General features: G+C 41.3%; 1 protein-coding gene and 1 long non-coding RNA gene across 2 annotated transcripts in view; one reads left to right on the top strand and one right to left on the bottom strand.

The window, feature by feature from the left end:
• Nucleotides 1-16507, top strand: part of SCARF1 (scavenger receptor class F member 1) — a 42601-nt gene extending 26094 nt beyond the window's left edge. The window contains exons 8-11 of the mRNA XM_033922914.1: nucleotides 1571-1685; nucleotides 7432-7556; nucleotides 9784-9921; nucleotides 13875-16507. Coding sequence (XP_033778805.1) covers nucleotides 1571-1685; nucleotides 7432-7556; nucleotides 9784-9921; nucleotides 13875-14920 — 1424 coding nt within the window. The 3' untranslated portion in view covers nucleotides 14921-16507. The remainder of the gene's footprint in view (nucleotides 1-1570; nucleotides 1686-7431; nucleotides 7557-9783; nucleotides 9922-13874) is intronic.
• On the bottom strand, nucleotides 15933-26608 carry LOC117349439. Its single transcript, XR_004537162.1, has 3 exons — nucleotides 26507-26608; nucleotides 22315-22350; nucleotides 15933-16004 (listed from the first exon to the last, which is right to left on the bottom strand). It is a non-coding gene; the product is annotated as an uncharacterized LOC117349439 (long non-coding RNA).
• Nucleotides 26609-27174: the final 566 nt, after the last annotated feature.

Raw genomic sequence — 27174 nt, 5'->3', positions numbered from 1 at the left:
CCAGTGGTTAAACTAACCCTGTTTGCTGCATATGTAAAAAATGAGCATTGGAGCACTTAACCTCGCTGGCTGGCACTAAAAACCTCTAGCTCAGCTTGATGAAAAAGAGGGGGAGGGGTACAGAGGAAACTTGTTCAGAGAAAGATAATTTATAGTCAATAATAATCCCCTAGATAACGAAAACTAGAAACAATCAGGATAGGTTGTCCTCAAAGGATGGCACCAGCGTTGGTTGATCTTCCTGACCTGTAATCCAACAGGCTATCATTTTATCTACATTTAGCACCAAACCATAGACGTATGTTTTATGGTTGCTGAATAATGTGCTATGTCATTCTGGATTTATTTATTTCTATAAAGATTGTACACTGCCTAGAGTCAACTTATATAGAAAAGTGGCATGAACAAAATTAAATAAATAAATGGTTAGGAAAAAACAGTACCCAGTTGCACTACCTATACCAGCACATGGCATCATTTGCATACATATTTGCCGACATGTGAGTGGTTCATGGTATGTGGGATATCATGATAAATGGAGCTTATTTTTTTGCTCTATCTAGAACAGTGGTGAGTTTCCATCTGGTTTTACTAAGTTGTTGACTCAAAACTGCTTCCATCTCCCATTGCAATTGGAGTGAAAGGTACCAGAAAATTACCACTGATCTAAATGCCCAATTACATGGGGGCTGATCTGGTGATTCTGATGGTATGTGCTGTATAGTACCATCTACTCCTCCACTCCATAGGAGGCAGGGGCTAGACCCTACCAAGTGCTGGGCAAGCAGTTCAGCTATAGAAGAGGCAAAACTGTCTCCTATGCTTGGCCATGGTGCAGTGGGTGGAGTAGGGGTACCAGGGGGCATGTCATGCAGAGCACAGTTTCAGCTCAGTATAGTCCTGGGCTGGAGATGCTACCTGGATGGGAGTGACATTCAGATGGCCAAAGCCAGGGCCCATAATTGTAAATTGCCTAAGAAACCCATTGAGCACGCTCAACTTGGCTCCAACTGAGCAGGACAGAAAAGAAGCAGGTTAAAATTAATCTCAAAATACAATCTAATTACATAATACAGTAGAACAGTGCTAATGAACAGTGATTCATTAGATTGGGAAATCATACTCAGGATCTGGAGTTAAATACAAACGCACATTCGACTTGTTCTTCACTTACCTAGATTCCAAGACCTGGAACAACCTCCCGACTGACATTAGGATGGAAACATTCTACAACAAATTCTGCAAAAACCCCTAAAAACTCTTCTTTCAAAGCATATACACCATAGACAACTAACTTGAAATACCTAATGTCACTAAATGCCAATCAATCCAAATGTTGTGCAAGTGCAGTCATAGAACCTCCCCATTACTCCATTCTCCCTCCCCAAACTGCTATAATTCCTTACATTGTAAGTCGCCTTGAACCTGTTTAAGCATAGCGCGACTCAGATATACTAGATTAGATCTGCTAACACGTTTTAATATACTATCTAATAAAGAGTTATGTTGTGCATCTGAGTATCAGCTCAAGCTTATCATCGTGCTTTTTTTTCTGATGTTTCTTCATTAGGATGGGAGCAGCAAGGAGCTCTGATCGCAGGAATCCTCATTCCTCTCCTTGGACTGCTGCTTTGTATCACATGTTGCTGCTGCTGTGGAACACATCAAGTAGATATAAAAGACAGGTACCGGTAACCTCTACACAGGCACAAAAAGCATTCCTGCAGGGAGGGGAGCACAGATGTTCCAGGAAGAATGCATGTGCAGAAATATGAATCCTGACTGGATTTCACAGCACTGCAAAAGACTTGTTTTATTTATTGCATAATGGTGTTCTAAAGATAGACAAGGATCAGTGGACCTCAAACACCCAACCCTCACCCTCCAATGAATGGCTCATATCGATGTGGGACAACAAAGCCCATCAAGGATCTATTTGGGCTTTTTTGTCCCACATCAATACGAGCTAAGTCCTTTCTTTGGACTTTTATAGATATGTGGATACAGTTTTAAATTTTGGGTGATAAATTCACTTGGTGATGAACACATGATTTTTTGCTATTAATTAATGAAATTGATAACAATAATAAAATAAATGAATTAAAAATTTTAACAAGGTTTCTTGGACCAATGATGAAAATCATACCCCAGTAAGCCTCTCATTGGAGGGTGAGGGTTGGGTGTTTGAGATCCACTGATCCTTGTCTATCTTTAGAACACCATTATACATTCATTTTCTCTCTTTTCTGGGTGACATTTTGCATTTTTGAAGAGAGTATTTTTCCTTTTTTAGTGTTGTCTTTATTTTATTTATCACATAACTCTCTTTCCAAATGCTCAGAGACAAGGTACAACATATAAAAAAAACCAAAAAAACAACCCCACATCTAATCTTCAAAAAGATAACAAACAAGATTTAGCACTGCCAGAGAGAAATCTCATATGTTCCCAGAAGTCTAATGATCAGGGTTGGAAAAATATTTTGAAAACTTAAGTCAGCCAAGGAGCCAGGGAAAATTGTTTTTGTTTCACTTTTTTTTTTGTTCTTTTTGTTGGATCTGTTTTACTTTATGTTTTGCATCTTTTCTTTATTATGCCTTTGCTCTCCCCTTCTCTTTTCTCCAGGAATTTAGAAAACTTTATCCCTTTGCTCACTGCTTTCAGGCATCTTCCTCAAAATTTCACCTTCTTCCAGCTCCTTCCTTTCCCTGTGTTCTCCCCATTCTCCAATCCAGTCTTTGGTCCTATATACCGTGTCATTCCCAAAAGGGACTTGATCCAGTTAACAACATTAGCCCAAAGAGCATAGGAAAACAGTAATTGGATAGAAGATTCATCTATTACAAACCCTTATTTGTCAGTTAAAAATTTCTTGAACAGATACGTCTTCAAAGTTTTTCTAAAACATGTCAGAGAGGAGAGGAGTCGAGTCTAATTTCTGAGGGGAGGTCATTCCAAATTTTTACCAAGGCAAATGCCATAGATTGGGAAAGCCTACCTTCTCCATGGTATCTCCTAGTGTTGCTGCTACCAGTAAATGTTTCTATAACACTACATGGGATCTATGTGCACTCTAAGCTGAGCACATGAGCAATTGCTCATACATTCTACGAGCGTAGCTCATAGATTTAACATGGTCACTCACAAAAATACTTGAAAATCTGAAAACATTGTTGGTTTGTAGAACCTGTTGCTCACATGAAAAAAATTTTTTAGAACTCAGAACTTGTCGCTCAAGGGCATTCACTTAAGACGCACACAGTACTACAGAATCAGGGGGGATCTTAGGCACAAAGATCTACACCCGGTTTCAGTTGGTGTAATCCTTGCTCCCGCAGTTGGGCATGGATCCTGGCACTAAGCGCTATGCTACAAATGGTGCTATAAACTTGGAGTGCCGTTTATAGAATAGCGATCTGTGCTCTTTTTTCAGCACCCAAATCTGGGTGTCGTTTACTAGTTCTTAATACTGGGGTCTCCAGTCATGGTACATGGGCTTGTCATGCCATTGGGGCTTGCGCGCATCTGTGAAGCTGAACGCTATGTCATCGGTAGTTTCATTACCAGCAGGGCCTCCCATGTTGGACAGATTTCAGTGGAGATGTCATACTAATGATGTACCACCCATCTGGGCAGCAGCAGCAGATGGGCAGTGTTGGAGGCGGAGGATCGCGTTTGATGCAACAACGGCAACAACATCAAATTTATACTGTGCAGAAGGCCCAGCAATCTACTTCTGTATTCTGCTACGAAAACTTGATGATTTTCATCAAGTCGCTAGGATTTGAATACGAGTTGATAGCACCTAACAACAATACTGGGGTGGTCCAGGGGCAGAGAGGGGGGGAGAAGCTAAGTGTTATGTGAGCACCGACAGTATTCAGTGCGAGTGCATTCATAGCTAATTGGGCATGTACAACTGCACAGAAGGCAATGTTAACTCTTCCTGGTTAGCTATGTGAGTACAGCACTGACTAACAACTGTGCCCACCTAGGTTCCCTCTAAGGCAGGGGTAGGGAACTCCAGTCCTCGAGAGCCGTATTCCAGTCGGGTTTTCAGGATTTCCCCAATGAATATGCATTGAAAGCAGTGCATGCAAATAGATCTCATGCATATTCATTGGGGAAATCCTGAAAACCCAACTGGAATACGGCTCTCAAGGACCGGAGTTCCCTACCCCTGCTCTAAGGGAAGTGCATGAGCAATCGCTCATACATTCTAGGAGCATCACTCACAGATTTTACATGGTCGCTCACAAAAATACTTGCAAATCTGTAAAAATTTGGGGGTTTTAGAACTTGCTGCTCACATGAGAAAAAATCTGCACGTACCCAGTCAATCCTTAAAGGGAGCATTGGTGCCTACAATAACATCCAGGCATTGCCAGAGACCCAGGTATTCAGTGCCAGAGCCTGGCTAGGGCAGCACTAAATAGCCCAGTGGTCTTCAATGCAAGGCCTAAGGGACAATTGTGGCCTGTGGGGACCTCTTTGGCTGCTTCTGCTGTCATTCTGGAGGGGTTTTCTTTTAAATCTCTGCTCCCACTATCCGTGGATCCAGGGATTTCTCCTACCTTCACCCCCCACCCTAGTCCTGAAAATTTGCAACTCTTCCTCAAAGATTAAGGCAGACTGACATTAGATAGTCTGTGGGCCTTCTCTCACCTCCTCAGACAGCAACATCTTTGTGGCAGAGTCTAGTCTAAGTTTTCCTGGACCCTGTGCCCACTCACATAAACAGCCTGGATGCTCTTGCAAGTATAATAGTTTTTTTTATTAAGTACAGACCTGAGTCTGTTATTTCACAGGCTCTGGTAAGGCAAAAACACTTTCTCAGTTCAAGGATAAACAATTTTTCTTAAGCAAAGTTCAAGGGCTGGCCCGGCCAGACCCACACATAGTTCACAATCCTCAGTATAACCTTAGCTAACCATGTACCAAAGGTCTCACACTGTCAGCTCTTCTAACAGTCCTTGCCAGATTTCTTGACTTCCTAGGGCTTTTCCTCAGCCCACAGCTAGGGAAGGGTTCTTGCTCTTTCACAGTCTCACAAGAATCCCCCTACTTCCCAGGGCTCTCTTCAACCCACAACTAGGGAAGGATTCGCTAATGGAAGTCTCCTCCTCAGGACCTCCCTGAATGATTCCAGTCTGGGGCAGAAATACTCCTCCTTGCCTGAGTCCAGCTCCTTTGACTCAGCAGGTCTATATCTCCTTCCTAATGGATCTCAGCTGAACTCAACTTGGTTAAGTTTCGGTATGCGCCTTTCTCAGGAGTCTTCTAGTTCTTCAATAAATACAAACGTCCCATCTAACTACAGACCAATCGCTAGCATCCCTCTATTTACCAAAATAGCAGAAGGGGTGGTAAAAGATGAACTTACAGCATATCTGGACAAATTCAACATACTTAGTGACAATCAATCGGGCTTTCGCGCAAACCACAGCACCGAAACCATTATAGTAGCCTTACTTGACCACTTGCACACACTCTTCAGCCAGGGCTCCAGCGCCTTAATCCTTCAATTCGACCTAAGCAGTGCGTTTGACCTAGTCGACCACAACATCCTCCTAGAATGCCTGACACACATTGGCATCTCAGACCAGGTCCTCAACTGGTTTCACGGGTTCCTTCGAAACAGATCCTACAGGGTATTCAAAAATGACTCATCCTAATATAGCTGGGATAACTCCTGCGGTGTCCCGCAGGGCTCCCCCCTGTCCCCCATCCTATTTAACATCTACCTCGCCTCCCTAGGCAACCTCCTTCATAATCTCAAGCTCAAATTCTTCATCTATGCAGATGACATCACAATAGCCATCCCACTTACCAGTTTCTCTCCAGACCTACTCACTTACATTACAAGCATTCTTAACCAGATAGAGCTCTGGATGCGCTCCTACAGACTAAAACTAAACCCAGACAAAACAAAATTCTTCCTAGCTACACCCAATGACAAAATCAAAGACACCTCAATCCAAGTGAAAGGACTAGTTTTCCCCCTCGAACAAACAGTAAAAATCCTGGGAGTCACTCTAGACAAACATCTTTCTCTTGAAAATCACACAGATCTTACTGTCAAGAAATGTTTCTCGATACTCTGGAAACTGCGCACCATAAAAAAATACTTTGACGACAACTCATTCCGACTACTGGTACAGTCCTCCGTTCTCAGTGTACTGGACTATTGCAATATCGTTTACTTGAACGCCACGAAGAAAACCACCAGGAGGCTAAAATTGATCCAAAACACTGCCGTCCGCCTCATATTCGGCCTAAACAAATGGGACCACATCACTCCTTTCTACCATCAACTACATTGGCTGCCTTTCGAATCCAGAGCCTTATTCAAATTCGCCTGCTTCTGCTACAAAACAGATCTCGGCCTTTTACCTAACTACCTCAATCAGCATTTCACTTTGAATCCCACCAACAAGAAATCCCGCAGAACTCAGCTGTTCGTTTTCCCCTCCCTAAAATTATGTCATCTCAAAAGATTCCTTGACAAAACCTTTGCTTACCAGGCGGCTAAACTGAACCCCTGGCTAGCACAAATGGTACTCGAGGCCCCCACCTACCTCAGCTTCAGAAAATTACTCAAAACGCACCTTTTCCGAGAATAGGCCCTTTAACCCCTTTCCACCTGCACCTACCCCCTTTCCCACTCTCCCCCGGTCCCCCTTTGCTCCCCCCTCCCCTTTTATGTTCTCTCTCCTATCTTTCCTCTACCTTCCTTCCCTCTCTTTATTGCTGCTTTTTATTTTTGATAAAACTCTGTTTATCGCTCCCACGCTCCCTTTCTTTACTGCTGTAACTCTGCTCAAAATATTGTAAATCCGTGTGTCAGCACGGATCTTAATTAATGGATGTGAACCGCCTAGAACTTTTTGGGGTGTGGTGGTATACAAGAATAAAATTATTATTATTATTATTATTATTATAGGCATACATTTTACATGCAAATGATCTGCCAACAGTGATGGTGTCAGCTTCTTGCATCCAGTGGTTAACAGATAGAAGCCAAAGTTCTCATTTAGTTCTTTGTTGAAACATCTTGGTTTTAGAACAATAAGATATTAATCTTCCAGTTTTGAACTGATGGATGAAAAATATTCTTGGGACTTCGCAGAGCAAAGGCCTATGGCTTATACTTTGTATTTCATTACATGAGCATGAATAAGGCATAAACTGTATCTTCCTCCGATTTATTTTACTGGATTTTATTTTGTGGAAAATAATGAAAACACACTATCAGTAGGATTAGTTACAGATGCACATTTCATGACAGGTGAAATTAATGGGATAATTGTATTTTGGCATCAGGCAGAGATGCAAGAGGTCTATTGGAGGGTGTCCATACATGGAATAAGGCTGATTTCCATTTATTTTCAGGTTTATACAGTATACATATTTCTGTTTGTTGTCTTGTAGAGATACTAATGGGAAGAGTGGTACTCTATCCAGAGCGAAGCATCATGTTCAAGGAGTCCTAGCAAACCTGAGTTCTGCATTACCATGTATCCCACTAGACAGCTCCAAGCTTTCCTGGGTTACAGGTAAAAGTAGTTTCTTGAAAAACTGTTGTTGAAAAGTGCATGCATTGATAGAGCATAGAAGTCTTTGACGGAGACTTCAGTAGTTGGAACCTAAGAACAGGACCAGCCAGAGCTTTGGATTCTTGCCCAGAAATAGCTAAGGAGAAGAAGAAACCCCCCCCCCCAAAAAAAACAAAAAACAAATTTTTAGATTGAAGAAGGTTGGGCAGACTAGATAGACCATTCGGGTCTTTATCTGCCATCATCTACTATGTTACTATGTATATAGACTTTACACCAATTTTCAAAGTGAGGTTAAAAATTGCCCAAGGGAAAAAAGTCTGTGTGAGCATGTGCATTTCTCTTTTGTGTGGCTACTTTTTATTTTCCAGAAGTTCAAATTAATCCTTATCAGAACAAAATAACAATACTCGTATATGACACAATCAAACCTGGTCTAGCACTTAATCAGAAGTTAAACTGGAAGCGTTGATGCGTATGAGTCTAATCTATTCCATAGAGACTGAGTACTTAGCCCTGAGTAACTTTTTTCTTTGCTGCCACTGCTTCATATTTATAAAACAAGTACAATGTGTTCCACCACTGGTTGCAATCAACTTGAGTTGGCTTTCCAGATATTCAAGATCAACTTCACTGCAGGGTCATAGCAAGCTATAACTGTGCAATCACACACTAGTTCCTCCCCGCTTCCTTCATGCCTCACCGAAACACACAATGCAGCATCTCTATCAGTCCCTTTCCTTCCCTCCCCCCCCACCCCAAATCAACCTCTCTTCAAACCTTCCATCTGCAGGTAACAGATCATGTTTGGCAAGCATAGCAATACTCTGTGGAGTCTCCCACACATGGGCACTGCCGGGTCCTGACTACACACAACAGAAAGAGGAAGTGACTTTTTGTTGTGCAGGAGTTAAGTTCTGGAACGCCCTGGTGGGTCAAATACGAATTTGCCGTGAAAAGGGCATGTTCAGAAAATTACTTAAGACGCAGTTATTTGTAGATGCCTTTCTCTAGTCAATAATTTTCCTGCTTTCACTGCAGTTGATTTCCAAATCACTGTTTAATTTTATACTGGTTCCATTGTGTATAATACAGTCCAGGTCTTCCCCCTCCACCCCCATGTTGCTGACCAACATCTTTTTATATGCATACAATAATAAATTTAGTGCAATAATTGTTGGGCAGATCAGCGGTGTAGCGAGGATGAGAGGCACCCGGGGCGGTGGTGCCCCTTCCCCACCCTCATCTCCAACACCCGCTCCTGCATGCTGCATGCGCACTCCCCGCTCCTTCCCCAATCCCACCTGCTATGCGCTCCTACCCCCACCCTCACCTTTCCCCGTACCTCTAGATGAAGTTGTTCCTCACGTCAGTCAACAACATGCTCCTCACGATCCCGTCAGCTCTCCCTCTAACATCACTTCCTGTGTGCGGCACCCAGAAGTGATGTCAGTGGGACAGCCGACATAGTAACATAGTAGATGATGGTAGATAAAGACCCAAATGGTCCATCCAGTCTGCCCAACCTGATTCAATTTAAATTTTTTCTTCTTAGCTATTTCTGGGCAAGAATCCAAAGCTCTACCCGGTACTGTGCTTGGGTTCCAACTGCCAAAATTTCTGTTAAAACCTACTCCAGTCCATCTACACTCTCCCAGCCATTGAAGCCCTCTCCAGCCCATCCTCCCCCAAACGGCCATATACAGACAAAGGCCGTGCAAGTCTGCCCAGTACTGGCCTTAGTTCAATATTTAATAATATTTTCTGATTCTAGATCCTCTGTGTTCATCCCACGCTTCTTTGAACTCAGTCACCGTTTTCCTCTCCACCACCTCTCTCGGGAGCGCATTCCAGGCATCCACCACCCTCTCCGTAAAGTAGAACTTCCTAACATTGCCTTTGAATCTACCAGCCCTCAACCTCAAATTAGGTCACAACCATGCTTAAGTAAAGGGTGTGCAGCCATGGGCTTTGAGAGCCATAACCCAGTTGGGTTTTCAAGATATCCACAACGAATATGCATGAGATTTATTTGTATACAATAAAATCAATCACATGCATATTCATTGTAGAAATCTTGAAAACCCGACTGGGCTATAGCCCTTGAGAACCATGGTTGCCCACCCCTGATTATGATTGAATGTCATAAGCTTTTCAAAGAAAGAAAGAAATACAATAGCCAACTGTTTAAACTGAGCCCAGATTTTCTTGGTTTTCTCTCTTCCAGTCTCCCATCATGACACAGAGATTCCTTTTAACCACAGCTTTATTGAGTCGCCTTCCACAGGCTGTGCTTCGGAGAATTCCTTCTCTTCTTTTGACACTGATGAAGAAGGTCCCGTTTACTGTGTTCCCCCCAGAGAAGGTATCATCCAAGAGACCACTCAGAGCCAAAGAATTTCAAAGTTCTTTAGATTATGTGTATGGTGTGCCAATTTCAGTTCAACATTCGTTTGCAACATTGGGGAACTGTGCAGTGTCATCAGTCCACATCAATTTTGTGAGACAGTTGTGCCTACATAACCTTTGAAACACTCTTGTTTTGATAATAGCACTTATTGTCAAGGTTCAGAGTCTTCCCTTATGGTCTGTCTGGTGGGCATGTCAAAGAGAGGAGACAAGCCTTGTAAGCTTCATCTGAGAACATAGTAGTGAAGAATGAAGGACACAAGCTCTGTAATAAATTACTCCACAAATAGGGAGGATGATTTCAAAGACATTTAGGGGCTCATTTTCAAAGCGCTTAGATACACAAAGTACCATAGCCAGATAACTAACACCCCCCTCCCCCCCACACACACACTTTTCCAAAGCAGCGTTAGGCTTTTTTATCACCAGCCACGGAATTCTATGAGCGTTAGAGCTCATACCGCCACGGCCGGCAACAAAAAAGCATAATGAAAAGGGACTTAATTTTAGAGGCATATTGGGGAAAAAAAATTAGCATGCATGCTAAAATGCCATTTAAAAGGTAATTGTAAAAGCATTCAGGTATGTTAAGCACTGTTTTATGTATAGAATATGTAGAACTGACTTGTTATAATATTGGCATGTACTGTAAAAATATGTGCACATATCCTATAAGGGGGGGAATTCTATAAATGGTTGCTCAAAAAACGGCATCAGAAAAAAATCGACACTAAGCGCTATTCAATAAAAGGTGTGTAGCTTTATAGAATAGCGCTTAGTGCCGATTCCTACACCCAGCTCTGGATGGCAGACTTTTCGGAAAAGTCCTGATGCACTCTTGTCCCTATGGGATTTAGGTTCCCACCATTATATAATAGCATGTTGCTAGACACACACACAAATCCTAACTGGTGCCAATTAATGTCAACAATTAGTTATTCAATATAATCAAATGTAAGAAATTATCTCACATTCATGCCGTGCTTCATTGTCCAAGGTTATGACTAGTCTCACTGGTCCTCAGTGGGCCACCAGGCACTCAAACTTCTCTCATTGTGCTGGGCTTTATGCTCCCACTCGTCATCAGATCCAGTTCAATAAATACTTTAAAAGTTTTTGATAATTATCATTTAATAAATTTAAATATTGTAGCTTAAATCAATATGTACTAAAAGTACTTAGCTGTGCAAAAGACGCTTTTCAACAGGGGTAGAATCACCAACATGTTTTGCCCGTATAATTCAAAGGTCTTTCTCAAGGTTACCACTCCCTCTATTTTCCTACCTCTTTACACCATTCAAACCGACCATTACGTCTAAGAAGGATGGTGTAAAGAGGTAGGAAAATGGAGGGAGTGGTACCCTTGAGAAAGCCCTTTGAATTATACGGGCGAAACATGTTTGTGATTCTACCCCTGTTGAAAAGCGTCTTTTGCACAGCTAAGTACTTTTAGTACATATTGATTTAAGCTACAATATTTAAGTTTATTAAATAATAATTATAAAAAACAATTAAAGTATTTATTGAACTGGATCCGATGACGAGTGGGAGCATAAAGCCCAGCACAATGAGAGTAGTTTGAGTGCCTGATGGCCCCCTGAGGACCAGTGAGACTAGTCATAACCTTGGATAATGAAGCACGGCATGAATTTGAGATAATTTCTTACATTTGATTATATTGGATATTGGAGTGTTCTTCATTCAAATTTATTTAAGTAGTGCCTATGGTTACATACAACAATTAGTTATTACATACAACAATCCAATTATTGATGGTCAGCAGCTCATGAGCCAATTAAATTGTGCACATATCTCAGGAGCACACCCAAATCTGGGCACCATATTAAATCCGGGGATACGTGTCTAATTCTACCTGATCTATTTGGAAGCATTCCCAAGGAAAGACTTTGGGTTGAGTTTGGAAACTACATACATATTCCCTTCGAAATCTAGTGAACTTGGATGCTCACCTTCCTTACAGATTAGAAGGCCTGTTAATCACTTAATAGGTGATGCACAAATAAGACACTTTTGCAATGCCTTAATTGGCACTTGATTTAGCAAGTGAACTATGCTATTCTACAGTTTAAAGTAACACTTGTGTGCTATAGCGCATACACGTGGATGTAGCATGGGCATGTCGTGAGCATGCTGCCAGTGATGCGCACAACTTATAAAATACTTTTTTTTTTATTTTTTATTTATGCATTTATATACCACTTATAGTCTAAGTGGTTTACATTCAGGTACTCAAGCACTTTTCCCTGTCTGTCCCGGCAGACTCACACTCTATCTAATGAACCTGGGGCAATGGGGAATTAAGTGACTTGCCCAGGGTCACAAGGAGCAGTAATGTGCATCAAACAACACAAAGTACACCAACTTACACCAACCATTGACCCAGCATAAGTGTCTATGTCCAAAGTCTAGTGCACCAAAGTGGCTTTACATTATTCTAGAATGGCTTAGGCGGGTCCAGATGCCATTATAGATGTAGCACTCAGCACCACCACTGTGGCACCTACATAAATGTGCCAAGTTATAGAAATGCTCCCTACATGTTAATATATATGCATGAAAATAGCCTTTGTAGCACATGAACAGTATTAATTTGGATGCTAACCCATAAAAATGCAGCTTTTATGCACTAACAGCACTTGTGTGATACATGGCATAGTCCCATTTTCTTTAGGTCTTAGCCTTCTTGCTCTAAACCAGTTGGATTTTCATGATTTCCACAATCAATAGGCATGAGGTTGATTTGCATGTACTGCTTCCATTGTATGCCTATTGATTGTGGAAATCATGAAAACCCAACTGGGTTGTGGCTTTCAAGGACCACAGCTGCCCACCCCTGCTCTAAAGCCATATAAATGCAAGCTTGGGATTGGTTATCAGTGTTATAGGCAGAAGAGAGAGAGAGTGTGTATGAACCACAGCAGAGGGGGGAGGGAAAAAAGAGATTTCCAAAAGAAAAACAGATCAAAAGTATGGGCTTCAGAAGTCTTCCAAGGGGGTAGAAGATGTAGAAAAGTGAGAGAAGGTGGAAAGCAGGGAAACATCACCCTAGAAGTTATAGGGGTATGCACAACATATATATTTTTTTAATTCACTGCATTTTTCATTTCATTTCAAAACAAATGTGCATTGCTAAGAGAATGTGCTACACAAACAGATATCACAAAAGATGTGCAAGATGGGTATCCACTGGGATGTTTATTAAAATATGATATACCACCAAATCTTAACAGAGTTCTCAGTGGTTTATATAAACATCAAATGTGTAAATTAAAATATAAAAAGAACGCCATTTAAAATTGAAAAGCACACAGAGGACAAATTACATAATAACTCAAAATTAAATTACATTGTGAATTTTAAGGAAAATCTGTTGAAATCTTCAATAATATGATCTAATGTTAGAGAAACTGCCCCAAAAGCTTGTAGAAAAAAATGTGTTTTGAGAAGCATTTTGAAAGCTTTAATATTCTTATCCGCCCTAATATTTTTTTGGAAGGCCATACCAAAGTTTGGGTGTTAAATAGAAGAAAGCCTTAGTGTGGGTTGATTCACATTTTGTTCTATTTAATGTCGGAAGAACAAGCCTAGCTTCAGTCCAGCGATGAAGGAGCAGAGGCAAACTCTTAAGCCATTTGCTGCCTCCCCACTTGTCACCAGCTGGTAGCCTAGCATTACTCTTATTAGCTGCTTGACCTCCCATACATTTCTAGAATGGGGCTTGGAAAGACCCACTCTAGCTGCCAAGAGCACAAATGTTTGGTGACTGTCTTGGCCACACACAATAGGATAACTGATCCTTACCCTCCGATGACATCCAGCCAGTGCTTTACTGAAAATTTACCCTTTGACTTTATTCTATCTTTATCCTCATGGTCTTTCTATTTTCAGATAATTCTTCAGCTGCAGTGGATGAGGTTGAAGAGATAAAGTCACAGAACATTGTGCCTGATGTATCAGTATTTAACTCTGAAGATGTTTCTCATCCTTTTCCTATTCCACGAACTTCTAGCATTGCCAGAGTCAAGAGGCCTTCTGTTTCTTTTGCAGAAGGGACTAAGTTTGGTCCTGAGTGTAAAACAGACTCTACAACCGAGACACCAATTCTTGCCCGAAAGTCCAAGATCCCATGGAGTCTTACCAAAATCTCCTCTTTCTCATCATATTCTCCATCCGGAGGGGAAGAACCACCACAATGTGGTGAGATTCATGAAGACAATGAACAGGTAGAGCCCAAGAAAGAAGACAAAGATTATAAAGTATCCTCTAGAACAGCTATATGGAGTCACAGATGGACAATGATCAACATACCAAAAGCTATCCAAAAAAATGAAACAGATGACTTTTCAAAAACAAATTCTGAAATGAAGAAAAGAAAAAGGAAAAGTATAACAACAGTTTATGAAAGTGTTGGACCCGCTGGGACATTGTCTTCAACTGGTAAAATCTCAGAACACAGAGACAGATTGGTTCCACCAGTTATAACATGCTTTGGTGGCTTTCAGAGAGTCAAACAGAAGAACAAAGAGGAGAACAGACTAAGGATTAATGTTCAAGGCATTCCCATGTTACCCAAAGAAAAGAGATCCAGAGTCATCCTGAATTCACTGTCAAAGATTCCCTGTCAGGAGGACTTAGAAAGGACTCTAAAATCATCTCAAAAGCCATGTAACTCTTCTGTTGCCAGATATCAAGGTCATGAAGTAAAGAAGCCTCATACTCCATCATCCTTCATTTTAAATAAAATGGTCTCAAAAGCAGATGGTGAAGCAGAAATGAGTGCAACTTCATACTGTGATAATCAAGAAAAAATGAAAATCTGTTCCCAACCAAGGGACCTGGAAACGTGTGAGCAAAACTTCACAGAGGAAAAGGAAACAGAACCCAAGTATGAGAATGTGTCTAACCATAACACATCTTTCCTTCATTCACAGTGACATGGGACTGTGAGATTGATATAACCTATCTGAACCCTTAGATCTAGGATAATTGGGGGGAAAAAATTCTGACTGAACCTAACAAACTGAAACTCCGTTTAGGAAGCAATTTTTAAAACTACACAGGTACTTGCAATCTATGGACTTTGCATCTGTCTTCGTGTGTGTATTTTCCCTTTGAGAATTGCCTAAAGAAAAAGTCCCTGTGGAGATTGTCACCTGCTTTTTCAGGGATGTTTTTTCTTTCAAAAATAAGGGCTCCTTTTATGAAGACATGTTAGAGCCTTAACACGCTGAGTAGTGCGTGCTAAAATACCGCACGCACTAGCCGCTACCGCCTCCTCTTGAGCAGGCGGTGGTTTTTCGGCTAGCACATGCTATAACGCACGCTAATCCGGTGCGTGCATTAAAAATGCTAGCGCACCTTCGTAAAAGGAGCCCAAAATGTATTGTTACATTTTCCACCCTAACCATCACTTTGGATGCTTCTCCATTCAATACGGGTGCTATAGAAAAATGCTGGTACTTTTGCCCATGGGAAGGTTGGGAGTTAAAAAAAAAAAACCCAAAACAAGCCCTTTTACTGAAGTAAATAACCATTTATTTGCATAAAGGGCTTTTTAAAATTGCTATCTTAAAATTGTGAAAATTACAGTAAATATGTCAAGAAAATATAAAAGTGAATGTTTATCAGAATTCAGATTGTTTATATAACCACAGGACATATGTTATGTAAATAAAAGTTACTACTTGTAAATGAATTATTTGCTTTCACTTTCACTGAGAAAGATGTAAAAGAGATGCTCACAAGAGCAAAACCAAAGTGGAATTGTCCAATCAGAATGGTACATAAAAAAAAGTGTCTTTCAACTCATCTGATAGATCCAAATGCCTTTATTCATCCAAAGTTGTGCAAATTCATACAGTGACTCAATGACTCGAAATGAACATGTTTCGGCCTACCCGGCCTGCATCAGGAATCTTAGGAGTCTTTGGGTGTACAATGGAGTGACCAAGATCTTATACCAACCAACCAAAACGTTGCTTCTGCACGAATCTTTGAAGCACTGCAAAACGTCGCGGCCTAGTTGCAAGTGAAAAAGAGATGCTCACACCAGAAATGGTACTTAATGATGATGATACAAACTGAAGAAGAGCTCAGTGAACTTGGCAGATGTACTAAAGCAAACTGAAAAACTAGAGTATCAAATCCCCTGGACCAGATGGTATATATATCAGAGTATTGAAACAAGACAAAAATGAAATTGAAGAATGACTATTAGTAATTTGTAACCTCTCGTTAAAATCAGATTGGAGGATGGTCAATGTAATACCAATATTTTTAATAAGTTCCAAGAGTAAGCTGGGAAACGACAGATCAGTAAGCCTGATGTCAGCGCTGGGCAAAATGGTGCAATCTATTATAAAGAACAAAATTGCTAAACATCTGAATAGTCATGGTTTAATGGGACAAAATCAGAATGGGTTTAGTCGAGGGAAGTTGTACTTTACCAATCTGCTATTTGTTTTAAGGTGTGAATAAACGTGGATAATGTGAGCCAGTTGCTATAGCAGGTAAATTTACAACTGCATCTATATATAGGCACCCAGAGGGCAACCGATAGGTACACATTATCAGCATTGCCAGGTACAGTATATATACATGTATGCACTTAGGTGTGAGCTCTTATGCCAGACATAAAGCTAGTATAAACGTGTGTGACTACATTCCAGAGATATGCATGTAATATATAGTATTCTATAAGTTACATGCATAAATGTACACCCCACCAATACTTTGCCCAGGCTCTATTTCTTTGTACACTCACCTGCAAACTACACCCTATCAGAATAGTGCCTAGTTACACTTAGAAACATAGAAACATAGAAATAGACGGCAGATAAGGGCCCACGGCCCATCTAGTCTGCCCACCTTAATGTCCCTCCCCTACCTTTGCCCTGTGAATAGATCCCATGTGCCGATCCCATTTGGCCTTAAAATCAGGCACGCTGCTGGCCTCAATCACCTGTAGTGGAAGACTATTCCAGCGATCAACCACTCTTTCAGTGAAAAAGAATTTCCTGGTGTCACCTCGTAGTTTCCCGCCCCTGATTTTCAACGGATGCCCTCTTGTTGTCGTGGGACCCTTGAAAAAGAAGATATCTTCCTCCGCCTCGATGCGGCCCGTAAGATACTTGAACGTCTCGATCATGTCCCCCCTCTCTCTGCGCTCCTCGAGCGAGTATAGCTGTAATTTGTCAAGCCGTTTTTCGTATGGTAGATCCTTGAGTCCCGAGACCATCCGGGTGGCCATTCTTTGCACCGACTCCAGTCTCAGCACATCCTTGCGATAATGGCATATACCTAGAGATCTAGTCTAATGGTTAGTGTAGTGACCTGAGAACCAGGGGAACTGGGTTAAATTCCCACTGCAGCTTCTTGTGACCCTGGGCAAGTCACTTAACCCTCCATTGCCTTGGGTGCAAAATAACCTGTATATAACATGTAAACCACTTTGATTGTAACCACATAAAAGTGGTATATCAAATCCCATCCACTTTTCCTTATATGCTAGTATTCTAAACATTTACATGTGTAATCGGCACATAAATATGTTAAACAATTACCCCATAGTATATCTGGATTTTCAGAAAGCATTTGACACAATCTCTCAGGAGAGAAACTCCCGAGAGCATTAAAAAGTCATAGGATAGGAGGTAATGTCCTATTGTGGACTGGAACTGGTTAAAAGATTGAAAAAGAGAAAAGGTCTAAACACTGGCATAGCAAGGGAGTAGAGATGGAGTACCCTGGATGCTGACTTGGTGGAAGCACTGGCATCTTTCTGTCCCCTTTCCAGTGCAGGGGATCTCTTAATGCATTCCCCCCCCCCCCATACCTCTTCTAATTATCACCAGCATTGAGCAGGGTCTCTCCGCTGCTGCTTGCGCCAGCTTCAGCCCTACCTCTGACATCACTTTCTGTAGGCGAGACCAGGATGTGACATCAGAGGGCAGGCTCTGTTGGCACGGGCAACTGGGGAGTGAGATTCTGCTCACTGTGTCTGACAACTACAAGAGGTACGGGGGAGATGCCGGGCACCAGCTTCCCTCGCTATCCCACTGACTCTAAACAGTTTTCTCAGTGGAGAAAGGTGAGTAGTGAAGCGTCTTGAGGATCTTTACAAGAGCTGGTACTTTTTAACATATTTTTATAAATAACCTGGAAATGAAAACAAGTGAGATAATTAAATCTGCAGATTACACAAAATTATTCCATGATTTATGGATGTTTCCTCCAGGAACTTGTTTTAACTACGATACTTATACCGCATACTCTGGCGACAAATTCCAGAGCTTAATTTTGTGATGAGTGAAAAATATTTTCTTTGATTTATTTTAAAAATGTATTATTTATTAACATCACTGCATATCCCCTAGTCTTGGTAATTTTTGAAATAGTAAACAACTGATTCACGTTTGCTTATTCTACCTCACTCATAATTTTACTGACCTTTGCCATATCTTCCCTCACCCATCACTTCTCCACACTGAAAAGCCCTAACTACACCGACTACAAAAACTAAACTTAAAACACTACATATATGCAGACAACATATCCATCCTAATCCCCTTAAATGACATCTGAACAGAAATTATAGACTTCCTTTCACACGCAATGAGAGAAATCGAAAAATGGACCACCAACTTCAAACTCATAATTTTACTGTTGATGTTGGTGTTGATGCCCCTGTACAGGTCATTGGTGAGGCCCCACTTGGAGTATTGTGTTCAGTTTTGGAGACCGTATCTGGCGAAAGACGTAAGAAGACTTGAGGCGGTCCAGAGGAGGGCGACGAAAATGATAGGAGGCTTGCACCAGAAGACATATGAGGAGAGACTGGAAGCCCTGAATATGTATACCCTAGAGGAAAGGAGAGACAGGGGAGATATGATTCAGACGTTCAAATACTTAAAGGGTATTAACGTAGAACAAAATCTTTTCCAGAGAAAGGAAAATGGTAAAACCAGAGGACATAATTTGAGGTTGAGGGGTGGTAGATTCAGGGGCAATGTTAGGAAATTCTACTTTACGGAGAGGGTGGTGGATGCCTGGAATGCGCTCCCGAGAGAGGTGGTGGAGAGTAAAACTGTGACTGAGTTCAAAGAAGCGTGGGATGAACACAGAAGATTTAGAATCAGAAAATAATATTAAAGATTGAACTAGGCCAGTTACTGGGCAGACTTGTACGGTCTGTGTCTGTGTATGGCCGTTTGGAGGAGGATGGGCAGGGGAGGGCTTCAATGGCTGGGAGGGTGTAGATGGGCTGGAGTAAGTCTTAACAGAGATTTCGGCAGTTGGAACCCAAGCACAGTACCGGGTAAAGCTTTGGATTCTCGCCCAGAAATAGCTAAGAAGAAAAAAAAAAAAAAAAAAAAAATTTAAATTGAATCAGGTTGGGCAGACTGGATGGACCATTCGGGTCTTTATCTGCCGTCATCTACTATGTTACTATGTTACTATGTTAAACTGAAACTAAATACAGAGAAAACAAAAGTCTTCTTAGCAAGCCCCAATGACAAAATAATGAGAACATCATTAAAAATAAACAGCCATGAATATCCGATTTCCAAAACCATAAAAATTCTGGGTGTCACACTCGACACACACTTGACCATGGCTGAACACACAAACTTAACAGTGAAGAAATGCTTTTATACTCTATGGAAGCTAAGGACTATTAAAAAATACTTTGACACAACATCCTTCAGGTTACTGGTGCAATCGCTGATCCTATCCATCCTGGACTACTGTAACCTGGAAATCCCACAAAAAACAATAAAAAAACTGAGATTAATGCAAAACACTGCAGTTCGCTTAATCTTCGGACTGCGAAAACAAGACCACATTAGCCCATATTACAAAAAGCTGTACTGGCTACCAATGGAAGCGCGAATACAGTTCAAATTTGCATGCATCTGCTTCAAGCAAATCTGGGGCCTAGCACCTTCCTACCTGCAACACACTTTACTCTACACAACCCCACACGAACAACCAGAAACAAAAACATCTTCGCCTATCCTAATATTACTGGCTGCAAATACAAATCCTACCTTGACAGAACCTTCATGTTCCAAGCTAACAGACAACAATCCTGGCTGGGAAACTACATAAATAAAACCAGACAAACCTACCATGCATTCCGAAAATCTATCAAAACCGCTCTGTTTGACAAATTCATCACCTAAACAGACCATTCCGCGCGCTCTTTGCTTTTTCCCCCTTCAAACCCCTAAGCAATTCTTCAGGCAATTCCTACCCCCCTTACTTTCCCTCCCCTACAACCCTTTTCTCCTGTAACTTTCCCCTCATGCATTTGTAATTTGCTGAATGTCCAACCTTCTCTTGATGTGAACCGCCTAGAAGTTGACTGACTATGGCGATATCTATATAATAAAATGCTAGCCCGCACATGCGCACTCGCGACAAGAGTGTTCCCTGATCCCTTTTCTGTTGGGATGTGGCCGCACGAGTGAGCATGCGCGCGTATTACCTCACAACAGCCTCCCTACTCTCCACCTAGCGAAAGGGGGCTAGGGGCAGAGACAGACAGAAAGAAAGACAGCGGGAGTCATGTCAGGAGGGGTGCAGGATGCGGCAGAAGGAACTTTTCCAATGGGTGCAACTGGGCGACTGTCAGGAACCTCTGATCAGGGGCAGAGCAAGGTAAGTGTATCATAGGGATAAGAAGGAGGAGGGTGGGAGAAAAAGGAAGGGACGCCTACTGCTGGACAGGAGGAGAAGGAAAGAGGTGCTGATGGACAGGGGGGAGGTAAAACAAAGGGAGCAGCCCAAAGGGCTGCTGCTGCATAAGGAGAACAGTGAAGGGGTGGTGGTGGACACAGGGGAGATAAAAGGAAGGGAGAATGGACAGGGGGAGCAGGCAAGGGGTGGTGATGGACAGCCAAGGAAAAAGAAAGACAGAGAGAAAGAAAGCGGCTAAGGAGAGAGAGAGAAAGAAATAAAGAGAGACACACACACATATATTCTAGAACCCGTTAATGTAACGGGCTATAAGACTAGTAGAAAAATAAAGTTGTTATTATTATTATTATTATAACCTCTGTAGCTTTTCATCAAAGGGGAATAGTTACCTGCCCTTCTCTGTGTCTTGTCTAATTCCACTACATCTTTCTTGAAATGCAGCAACCAGAATTGCACACAGCACTCAAACAGGTCCTTTTCCAAAGCTGCAATGCTGAGCCGCCCTTTCTATTCCTATAGGTCAGGAGTGGGCAATTCCGGTCCTCGAGGGCTGGAATCCAGTTGGGTTGCCTAACCGCCCTCATCTCCAACTCTCCGCCCTACCAATTGTTCAGGAAGTCACTAAAAACCTACCTCTTTGACAAATTCCGCTAACTCTCCCCTCCCTCCTTCCTTGCCCCCCTCCCTGACCTCGATATGCCTCCAATCTCTCTGACTTCGCCTACCTTGCCAAGCCACTATATGGCCTCTCATAATCAATCTCTGTTTTATCTAAATGTCCTGTCTTTGTTACGCCTTTATATTATATGCCTTATCATTGCCATGTATGTAACATCGCTGTAAATGTACAGTCTCTTCTTTTGTTAACCGCATTGAACTTCCATGGTATTGGGGTATACAAGAATAAAGTTATTATTATTATTATTATTATTATTTTTCAGGATTTCCCCAATGAATATGCATTGAAAGCAGTCAATGCAAATAGATCTCATGCATATTCATTGGGGAAATACTGAAAACCTGACTGAATTCCGTCCCTCGAGGACCGGAGTTGCCCACCCCTGCTATAGGTGATTCAGCTTTTAGCTTTGCATAAGTGCAATCACACCATGGAGTGATACAAAGATATAATCATATTCTCTATTTTATTTTCCATTCTTTTCCTAATAATTCCTGACATTTTATTTTCTATAATTTCTCTTGAATACTTTGAATTTGTCAAGTGTCCCTGATACTAAAGATTTTGCCACTTTGTTTTCTCAGATATTCAATAGCTGAAAGGCACAATTGTATCGAATTTTATCTCCCCCCCACATGCTCATTTCTTGAAAACCTTGTGGTGGTGACTGTTTCTTTTGAAATCTAGCTCTGTAGAATTTGGCTGCAGCCAATAGATGAGCAAGACATTTATCTTGAGGAATATATTTTCTTAGAGAGAAAGTTCAAACCATTGTCAGAGGGGCCAAAGTCAAGAGTGTTTGTTAGCAAAGAAAGTGAAAATGCTCTTTTCTAATTCTAGCTGTTAAATTTCTGGTTCATTATTTTTTGTTTCATTCTACATTAGCTCTTAAATTAATGATGTACATTACTATACTTTATCACTCAGCTAATAAATCATCATACTTACCAAGGTCAACTGTGCTACACAGACAGCCGGTTCTGACTAGAAAAAAAAAAGTCATTACTGCTGGAGTTTTTTAGACACTACTTCCTCAATCTTGTTCAAAAAAGAAAAAAAAAAAAAAGGAGTGGGTAATAGATATGACATGTAGCATGTGGAATCTGCACAGCTAAGCTAAAGTTTCATCTGCACCTTGGTTAATCCCTGAACATGCAGCCAGTAAGCCATGCATCCTAGTCATAAGATTAACTCAGGCAGCAACGGGCTCCCTCTTTTCACACCCACTTCAATAACTCATGGTATACATACAAAATAGCAACTTGATTATTTGTCAGAATACTACATCAAATTGTACTGGTTGATACTGTACCAAATTGCTCCAACGGTACTACAAGAGTTGTTTGAAATTTACCGACCTAGAAGAAATCTAAGGTCTGAAAACACTACGAAATTAAGTTTAGAGGGGAAGATGTCTATTCCTCATATTAGAATTAGAACATCAATGATGTCAGTGGCGGGTGTCAAACTCTGGAACGCTCTGCCAGGCATGCTGCGATTTTGTGTCGGAAAGATTAATTATAAGAAAATGTTGAAAAAGCAGCTCTTTGTTAATGCTCTCCTATGAAAATGTTGCTATTTCTGTTCTCCCTGTAAGCTACAATGCTAATGAATGTTTGGGTTTTAACTTTTTACTGTTTTATTGTTGAATGTTTAATTGATCAGATGTTTGTCCATTGTCCACATCTATGCGACTAAAGGGCGATCAGTACATTATGTATGTAACCAACATGTTAACCGCATAATTCTATGTGGTATATAAATTTTTAAATAAATAAATATAGATTACTGGATAAATTACAAACTGCTGGTTATGGTATATTTGTGTGTACATGGACTAGCACCAAGGTATCTGGTCGATAGTATTCTGCCATATGTTCTGCTCCCGCAGCTCTGCGGCACGTACTGAGTTGTTTGTTCCACCTGTTAAACAATTGCGCTCGAAAGTGTCTAGGGCAAGCATGTTCTCCTGCATAAGCCCACAGACATGGAATGAGATCCCTAAATATATACGTGAGCATGGAAATTTTTAGAATTTTAAGAAATTATTGAAGAAGTCCTCTTTTGTAAGATGAACTATGAGAATTAAGCTTTTATGATAACTGTAAACGCTGGTCACTGATGGATTCTGATTGTCTGATTTGTTTGTATTGTATGTGAATTTGTTTTAATTATGTATGTACTAGTTGTAACCCGCTTTGTATAAAGTGGGATATGTCATTAAACCATAAAGCACATAAGAACATAAGAATTGCCGCTGCTGGGCCAGACCATTGGTCCATCGTGCCCAGCGGTTCGCTCACACGGCGGCCCTCTGATCAAAGACCAGCGCCCCAACTGAGACTAGCCCTACCTAAGTTCAGCAGGAACTTGTCTAACTTTGTCTTGAATCCCAGGAGGGTGTTTTCCCCTATGACAGACTCAGGAAGAGCGTTCCAGTTTTCTACCACTCTCTGGGTGAAGAAGAACATCCTTACGTTTGTACGGAATCAATTCCCTTTCAATTTTAGAGAGTGCCCTCTCGTTCTCCCTACTTTGGAGAGGGTGAACAACCTGTCTTTATCTACTAAGTCTATTCCCTTCAGTACCTTGAATGTTTCAATCATGTCCCCTCTCAATCTCCTCTGTAAATAGGAGGATAATATCGACATAAAACCCAAAAGATCATCAGATCAACAACTATAATTTGATTTATGATGCATAAGAGTGATGCTTAAATGTAGCCCCAGCAGTGGGGAAGTGAAGCTGATGTTAGATGGACTTCTATGGTCTTTGTCCCATATATGGCATGAGATCGGGACAGGCTGGAGCAGCTTTGACAGCGACTCTGGCACTGGGACAATGTGGCCAATGCCAAACAAAGTCCTGTATATGGCAAGATGGATCAGGAGCAAGTACATGTATTTTATACTAGAGAATGACAAGGGGACAAATTTGTCCCTGTCCCCGCAGGAACTCAATTTCCCCCATCTCGTCCCCGCACGTTTTGTCTCTATCCCTGTCCCATTCCTTTAAACTCTGTCTTAACTGTACAAACCTCAAACACTTATGATTTTAACGTGTTTTAGGCTTGTGCAGATGAGGTCAGAGCTTGCAGTAATGGGGCAGGGAGAGGAATAGATCTTGCGGGGATGGGATGGGAAAATGAGTTCCCGCAGGGACGGGGAAAAATTTGTCCCCATGTCATTCTCTATTTTATATCACATTCATATTATCCAGATGTTGCTTATTGTGGGGAGGGGAGGACGTCTTATAGAGGAACTTAGCAAGTAAAACGAATAATAACAAGATGATGAATGTGAGACTGCTGGGCAGACTGGATGGACCAGGCAGGCCTTTATCTTCCATCATTTACGATGTTATTTTACTACATTACTATGTATCCTCCATTTGTTTGAGAGATTTGAGTAAATTTGTTCAGAATAAGTGGTAGAGTTACTTACTACTCAATTAATGGATATAGCAGAGATGCCAAGTTATCCAGTTCCAGACTACAGATTTGGAACTGTCCTGGGATTTCTGACTACCCCCCTTGCTGGTGCATCATGGGGCTTATGGCACTGATTTCAATGGTCGGGATCAGGCACTACAAATCCCACACTGGGATGTAACTGGCTAAAAGGTTTCCAGCTTAGAACTGGTAACTTAGCATAACTGAATAAAGAGACAAAGAAAAAATAAAAGGACACCTCTTTCACCCCATCCGAGAGGAAATGCAGACATTCCACCAAATTCAACACCTAGCATTCAAAATTGCACGCACACATTTGGGCATCCACCAATTTGTCCATGATGAACAAATTGGCGCTAGTAATTGGGCACTAATCAGTTAGTGGCATTAATTGGAAACAATTTGTATTTATGCACACATCTGGATAGGTGGTATTCAATGAAGATGTGCGTGTAAAATTTTTAGCATGCAACTGATAAGGGGGTGTGGCCATGGGAGGGGCATGGGTGGGTCATAGGTTTTCATTCCCGCTCTGTTCTCGGCCTACCTGGATTGATGACTGTCCAGTGCGCCTATTCTCGCTGAATGTTTGCAGCCTTTTCCAGCCCTCTTATCCCTGTATCCGCTTCATGTACTTTAAAAACTTACTTTGTACCTATCTAGCTGATGGTCCAGTTCCTCTTATTGTAAACCGCCTCAAACTACTATGGCTTTGGCGGTATATAAGAATAAAATTATTATTATTATTATAGGATTTGGGGATCCACAATTAATTTAGGCACAAGTATTTACACCAGGCTTCAGTGGTGTAAATCCGTGCGCCCAATCCCAGTGCTAAGCACTATTCTATAGATGGCACTCAGCTCAAAGTGCCACTTATAGAACAGCACTCAACACTTTTTGGGGGGCACCATTTACCCCCCTCTTTTACGAATGTGTGGCGTGAGTTTTAGCTCATAGAATTCCTATTCCGCTGCCCGCACTAAAACCCACGCTATGCATTCGTAAAAGAGGGGTTTAGTTCCTTATCTCCTTTTCACATATGTGCATAGACACAGACAGGCACATATGATTCCCTATACACCAACAAGATCACTCAGGTCTACTGACCAACATCTTTTAATAGTTCCCTCGCTTAAAACCATAAATACATGGTGGCAATTTATTTTCTCCGTCACAGCACCCCAAACATGGAATTTACTCCCAATTCATGTACGGGAAGAATATAATTTAGATAGATTTAAGTGCAAGTTAAAATGCTTTCTTTTTAAAGATGCATTTGACAACTAGTAAATTAAGTTAGGTATATCAACTAGAAAATCAGATTAGGTGCATCAACTGAACCTTAGTTCTTAATTTCTTTGAAGCTCACCGTTTTCCCCCTTCCTATTGTTTTTTCCCCTTACTCGTCTTACTTACTATCATTAACTTGTATTTCTTTCCCTATTTTTTCCTTTTGTACCATATGTTTTGACAAGTCAGTCATATTTATCTGGTTGGTTTCCCCTTGATAATTGTAATTCATTGTTTTACTCCTTTGTACATCGCTTAGAATTTTGAATAAGCGATTAATCAAATCCATAATAAACTTGAAGACAGTGACTGCTTGCTTCTTTCTTGGTTGTTAGCCCTGTAGTATTTGTAATCCTAGTCAGGAAAGAACACAAGGCCACACAAACCCCTTCTTACCTTGCCTAGGAAGGATACGGGATTCTCGACCCTGTAATCAGGGATGGGGGGCACCTGCAGAGGTGATACAAAGCTCCCTGGGACAACACCAAGGGAAGTAAAAGGAAGTCTGCTACACATGAACTGCTCCTGGAATTTGCCGTCATTCTCTGCTGCGTCTGCACAGGATTGTGAAATATCTACAGTCAGCAGCTTTGTTTTAGGCTTAATCAGAACTTGCACAAACTTTGATCTTCTAGCTTTTGACAGTACCGCTGTTTTTTTTCTTAGGGCAGCCACCACCTTTCTGCTTTCAAGGAGCTCAGTTCAAATCCTGATTTGCTAGTCCCAGGGTCTACCCATACCTGCAACCTGGTATTAAAATACAAAGGTATTGGGGGGAGGGGAGCTATAGAAGGCACAGGCTATTGGGGAAGGCAAGACATTTCTGTACACCACAGCCCTCCCTTCCCCCAACCTTCAAATTAGGTAACAAAAAAGAAGAAAGATATTAAAAGTCACAAAGGCCTTAGAAACTCATTTGGACAGCGTTAACTACTCAGTAAATCATGTATTATTTGAGAGCATCATTCAATGAATTCTTCCATATGTAAGAAGTCTGGAGACTACAGAGGATGGGGCAGAATCTCAATATAAATCTTGTTGTTGTTTTTTTGTTACATAGAGCA

Source organism: Geotrypetes seraphini, chromosome 15, assembly GCF_902459505.1.
Source record: "Geotrypetes seraphini chromosome 15, aGeoSer1.1, whole genome shotgun sequence".
Classification (NCBI taxonomy): Eukaryota; Metazoa; Chordata; class Amphibia; order Gymnophiona; family Dermophiidae; genus Geotrypetes; species Geotrypetes seraphini.
Note: the sequence above shows the minus strand (reverse complement) of the source record. Positions and strands in the feature narration are given on the sequence as shown.